The 6,000-nt window shown below is 39.0% G+C and overlaps 1 protein-coding gene across 2 annotated transcripts in view; it reads right to left on the bottom strand.

Moving 5' to 3' along the window:
- Positions 1–2,167: 2,167 nt before the first annotated feature.
- The window catches only part of SULT4A1 (sulfotransferase family 4A member 1), a 30,707-nt gene continuing 26,874 nt past the window's right edge, over positions 2,168–6,000 (bottom strand). The window contains exon 7 of one of the 2 annotated variants that reach the window (XM_055712564.1): positions 2,168–3,832. In XM_055712564.1, coding sequence (XP_055568539.1) covers positions 3,720–3,832 — 113 coding nt within the window. In that variant the 3' untranslated portion in view covers positions 2,168–3,719. Of the gene's footprint in view, positions 3,833–5,487; positions 5,616–6,000 lie in introns of those variants that run through there. The other variant, XM_055712565.1, reaches the window with a different exon arrangement.

Here is a 6,000-nt window from a genome sequence, read left to right as displayed (position 1 = left end):
ATCCTCCTCTAAAGCTTTGCTGGTAGCTACTAAGTGGTGTTATTTATAGCCCAGGCAAGACTGAATGGCTTATAATAATGGTGACTCAAGCCTATAAATCTTTATAATTATTGCAAGAACTACTGGTGCCATGTTATGTGGTGATGCTTACACAAAAATGCTGGGAATCTTTAATGGTTACACATTAGCTTTCTTTCTTTCCTCTTTACTTCCCAACTTCACTGAAATGAACACTTAAACCTTTTGTATAGAAAACCATGCAAAAATTTCTTACCTAGATTAGTTTCCCCCCAGTTCCTTCACGTTAATGCTTTGGAGGGCTCTTGTTGAGGCAAGTCACTTAACGGTGCTGGCATTTGAGGTGCCTCACCAACTGAAGCTGCTGAGGTGGAGAGGCAGGAGTCACAGCGGTGCTCAGCACAGCTGGGGGGCTGCTGGGGGCCTTACAGCCAAGGCTTCCCAGTACAGCGCGATGTGTGTCTGCTTGGTGATGGGCTCATCCAGTGAAGTGGTGTATTTGGTGTTTCCACGAAGGTACATGGCCAGTGATGGCTGGTTTGAACGAATGCTGAGTACTCGGTGCTTCATAGGAAAGGGGGCTACCTCTTGGTGATCTGAAATACCATTGCAATGAAGCCATCTGAATCCTCCCTGTATCTGGCAGATTTGTATCACTACATGGGCTACCCGCTGCTAACTATGATAAATCTTGCTAGCATGCTAACTTTGTGGCAGTTACCTCAGCAGAAGTTTACCAAATTTGAATGCTGAGAGGAGACAAAAATAAATCTCTTGGCTTTATGGTATTTTTGTGCTTCATTTGCAGTGCATTTGCATCAATGAGGCGTTCTCTCCAGAGACAATTTGGGGCACTTGGCCAGGGGGTGCCTGTGTTTGTACAGAAAGTCATTTGGCCAAGTCCTGGAAGTTCAGGTTGTCAAACTAGGAATGCGCTTACTACCTATGGACTTTAATAGAAAGACTGAAATGCTTTCAAGGACTGGGTAGGTCCTTTCTACCAAGGAAAAGTAGAATTTCAGCACAGCTTATGTGGGAATGGGCTTTGACCAGACTTTCTACTCTTGGATAGATTTCACCTGATAGCACAGAAAGCAACAGTCAAGGGGTAGGAAAGAACAGCTCTGGCTAAGGACAGTCTTTCTGGTCATAGTAAGCAGATTCCTAGCACACAGCAACTTTCTTGTCTAAAAGGAACACCAGCACAGCAGTAGGTGCACAGTGGATTGACACAGAGGCTATTACTCTCTATGATAAGGAAACTTTTTTTTTTTTGGCCAAATTAGCAGTTCCCTCTCCAGCCTGGTAGCTGGTGGCCCTCTGCACCAGCTCAGTTTGGCAATGGCATATGTATACACCTGGGTGTTAAAAATGTGGCCTTAGAACATTTTTGGCTTTGGGGGCTGGGGTGGTCTCCTGCTGTAGCAAAGGAGGCCGGTTGTGCCTGGGAACAGGAGTAGGATTCCCTGGTGTCTTCAGAAATAAAATACAAGAAGCTTTTTAGGCAGCCAGTAAGGATGTATTGCTCATACATCCTCGGGATTAAGTGACTTAAGTAGATTTTTGGTACTAATGAAATTTTCTTCTGACTCTAATCTGCAGGAACTGTGGGGTGATTTTGTCTTCTCTGTGGTAAGAATGATTTCTCCTACTCCTATCTTCTTGCAGTTTGTGGGTTTTGGTCTCCTATATGACACAGACTAGTAGGACTCCTCAGCATGGAGTTGCCTGAGAGGTACAAGATAGAAGTGTGTAAAACCTTGCATGGACTGAACAGTGACTGTGTCGTGTGTCATAATGCAGGAACACAGGAACACCAAATTACACTATCTGGTGACAGTTCGTACATTGTGTATTTAGATGAAGAACTCCTTGCCATGGGATGCTGTTAATACCAGCATGAGGGGAAGAAAAGCCTGCAGAGGGCTATTAAAGCCAAAGGTGCTTACAGAGTCCTGTGCTCTCTGCTGTACTCTGGCACAGGCATTAGGGACAGCTCACTGGGTCAGATGGTCGTTTGAGTTGATGCCAACTTTCTGTGGTTATTTTGTCTTAACTTAAGAGATGAGGGTAGGGGAGAGGATCTGTGGCTTGTACAAAGACCACCTGGCCTGACTAGGAGGTCTAGAAAAATCAGCAAACCACAATGCATGGAACACATCTTTTATTCAATAAGCAAGCAAGCACAGAAGTATAATGTGTAGTGCTTAATATTCATACAGTACTAAAAATATAAAAATAGAAATAAAATTTCACCAAAAGCATTTTCACTCACAAATATACAAGGAAAAGTGCTGTCAAGCCACATCATGCTACACCACTTGCCAGTTGCTGAACTGACAGTTAGTTTCCCAACAGAACTGCAACACTAAAAATCTGCTAGTCCTTCCTCACAACTTTTGGTGAGCCTGAATATTTGACTAGCAAAAATGGGCCTCCTGCAGCTGAGAGCCTAAAAAGCATAGATGTCATTACCTAACGGAACAACAACATAATTCTGGATAATTTTATAGTGATAGTAGCCTGCTTCAAGCTCTTTGTGTACCTGTCGTAGAGAATAAAAAATTTACAGAAATAAACTTGAATCCTGATTATAATCCAGACCGGTCATGGCTACAATTATGGAAACTATTCTGCATGAATATTTGTGCAATACTCCCACCTGGTGGCATATTTTTAAACTCCCTTCCTTCAGTGCTGCAGTTTCCTCTGCCTGCTTACTCTCACAGGCATATTCATCTTCCACTTAGGTTTGGAGTCCAGTAGCACAAACTGCAAATAGTGCTAAGCACCCTTAACTTCCAGTGGAACTAGAGGACATCCAGCACCTTATCTTACTGTAGCTATTGGGTAGAATTCACATCTATGCAGGAAGGTGACGTGGGTCAGAGAGATTCCTCAAGGAACACCCTGCACCAGATGCCTTGCTTTTAAGCCCCATTTTGAGGACTGAATTAAGAGTTGGGGGCTTAAGAAGCTTCTGTTTGCTGACCTTCAGCATGGAGCAGAACTTCATCTATCATGAAGACAGCTGTGTGCTGTCTTCCGTGAAAGCACAGGTGGGTTTGGGGATTACAGTGACAATCACAGCTGTACATCTTAACAAGACCTGTCTTGCAGAGTATGCCAGTGCACAGAACCTACTCAAATCATACAGATAAGGGTGTGCAGAACCTAATGTGAACCCCACTTGTATCAGTTACTTTTTTGGAATGGGATTTATTTATACTTGATATACCTGCTATAAAAATAAATGTGACGATTAACCCCTGAGATCATTCTAGCATAGTTTTGGCCTGTTACTTGTTTCCCTCTGAAATAATTTTTTATTTGGTTTACGGACGTTTATTTAGGTTCTAGTGAAAAGGTTTTATAAAACACATTAAATAATGTGGGGCTGAAAAGGTGTACATTCTAGTTGCATATATGATACATACCTTATACGTCTATAATACATTCCATAACAGCTGAATATTCTAGTATTGTCTAAGAAGTTCTTGCATGTGGATGAAGGATTAAAATACTAGAAGATAAACAGCTGTTTAGGATCAAAGATAATTGTATCTCATATGGTTTACTTAGATTGTTTTTCTTTCTTTAAATCTTGTTACACATAATAGCTACAGTAGTTTGTCCAGCAGGTAATAAATGAATGCATAAAGCACTTCTAGCTATATTTGGGTATCATATGCATGCATTTTTTATAAATAAAAATCAAATGTGAGGTCACATTTTCCCATCTTCTGTTTATAAACTAAATCAAATTTCTCATTCATCGAAACAGTGAAGATGTCTTTCCATAGCCCAACTCGTCCTGAAACACAGACAAGGAACACAAGTCAGAGAGTGGACATCACGGGACACCAAATATCTACAGTCTTAATCATGCAGAGCATGAAGTATCATCTGTGAGATGCTAATCAGTCTTAGTTTTCACTGAAAGTTCAGCAACACCTAAGGCTGTTCACTGTCTTATCCAATTCCCCTGCTACAACCCTTGCAAAGCCTTAAAATAGCCTTAAAGTGAGTACCACACACCTTGTCATCTCTATCAGCTGAGTATTATACAGGAAGAAATCAGATTTTTGTGAGATTTTGCTTTAGCCTTAATCAGAAACGAATACAGATTTTGGTTTGGGTATTCTTTTAAAAATGGGTTTCTGGTTTCAGTGCAAGCTATGGCTGTTTAATAACTTCAACAGCTAACAATAATACATTTCAAAATTGCTGTGCCTCCAGCATACACTGGTTAGAGAACTATCGGAAAGGCACATGGAATGCGAGGCATTAAACCGATTATTTTATTCTGATTATTGAGATGTAATATTATCATTACTAATTTCTACTATTTTATGTTTACAGATAAGAAATGAATTTACATTTCTCAATATGGAGAGAATTCATGGTTTAATACAAGTGCCTGGATTATATCTATGGAAAACATAAGTGCTATGCACACAGTTCGTGCCATTTAAATTCTAGTTTTATACACAATAGGAAGCTTTCAGCAGATGAAATATGGACACTGAACACTTTATCCTTGTATGGAGTATTCTGCTACTTCACTGAACCCAATTAGTAACATAACCTGATGACACTTTTGAACCCACCAGACAAAGGTTGTGGCCCCCTTAACCACTGTTTCACTGCAGTGCAAAATTTGCTTAGCTCTGAGTCATCCAGGGTTACTTGTTGGTGAATAAGCCTCACGGAATAACCAGGCTGAGAGGCCCAATTCTCTTCTCATTTATGTTAGATATAAATAAAGACAAAATCCAGGCTTGTTCAACTGGAATAAATGAAATGAGAATTGGGACTGTGCTATCAGAGAGTTTAATCATAACAGCAAGAACAAAACTACATGCAGGGAGCTTAATTATGCATTTGATGCATAAGAAGAATACCCATTTAATTTAATTACCATTGCTTTTTATGCAGCAACTCTATAATTGCGTCCAAAGACAAAACTGTCTGAAACATCTACAAATTACATATTAACGTGATGGTGTAGTACGTGTGGCAAGGGCCATTACACGAAATCAGGATTTTCCTATAACTCCTGAAGGTATGATAGTGTTCTGGTTTGTTTTCAGGATCCAAAGATCAAAAGAACCTTAAACTGACTGAAAACACATTTATTGTTTTCACCAAATTTCTCCTGTATAAAAAAAAAAACCATTAAGGAAGCACTTGCAATCATAAACATCTGATACCAATTTCCATTTTGCTCTGGGAACTATAATTGCATAAAGTACAGCACAAAACATAAAAGCCTGTATTTCCCTTTCAATAACAATAATAAAACATTTTCTTCCTCTGCTTACGGAAGATAAGCCTTTTATTTCTGAATCTCCCTAACAACATGTGTGGACAAATGACAAGTTTTATGAAGGACATATGCAGTGGATTATTTGTAGCATCTTTTTTTTTTAACCACATGAACTGATAGCTTGTCAAAAAGTCACCCACCTGGTTTATGATTTGTATCATGCAACTGTGTAAATTATGATGTGATAAGTCAAATATAAGTAACATATCTAATCATTGTTCTGCTTTCACAGCAGCTCAGGGTTATCTTCAGAGTAAAGATCAATGTGCTAAAAGGAAAAAAAATGAAGAACTAAAATAAAGCAAAATAAAGTAAAGGTAACTAATGACAAATTAAAAATATTTAAAACAAATTACAATAAGCTGTCATGTTATTGCCACCATTCTTTGTCACAGAAACTAACAGAGAACGAACAAAGCACTGTTAATGAAGCTGCATTCTGAAGTAACAATTTGTTGTAAAAGCCAGGCAGCAAAAAAATAAAAAAAAAGAAATTCAAAATAAGGATATTTTTAATAAAAAGCACACAGTGAACAAATGACAAAATATTACATTAAAATATTAGATTAACTGCTCCCTTCCTTCTCTATTACACAGCAGAGGCTTCTTTCTGAAAGGTTTGTAGGTAGTATAAATAAGAGGCTGTGCCCCTC

This window comes from Falco cherrug, chromosome 5 (assembly GCF_023634085.1).
Source record: "Falco cherrug isolate bFalChe1 chromosome 5, bFalChe1.pri, whole genome shotgun sequence".
NCBI lineage: Eukaryota > Metazoa > Chordata > Aves > Falconiformes > Falconidae > Falco > Falco cherrug.
The sequence above is the reverse complement of the archived record's forward strand: the minus strand, read 5'-3'. Positions and strand labels throughout refer to the sequence as shown.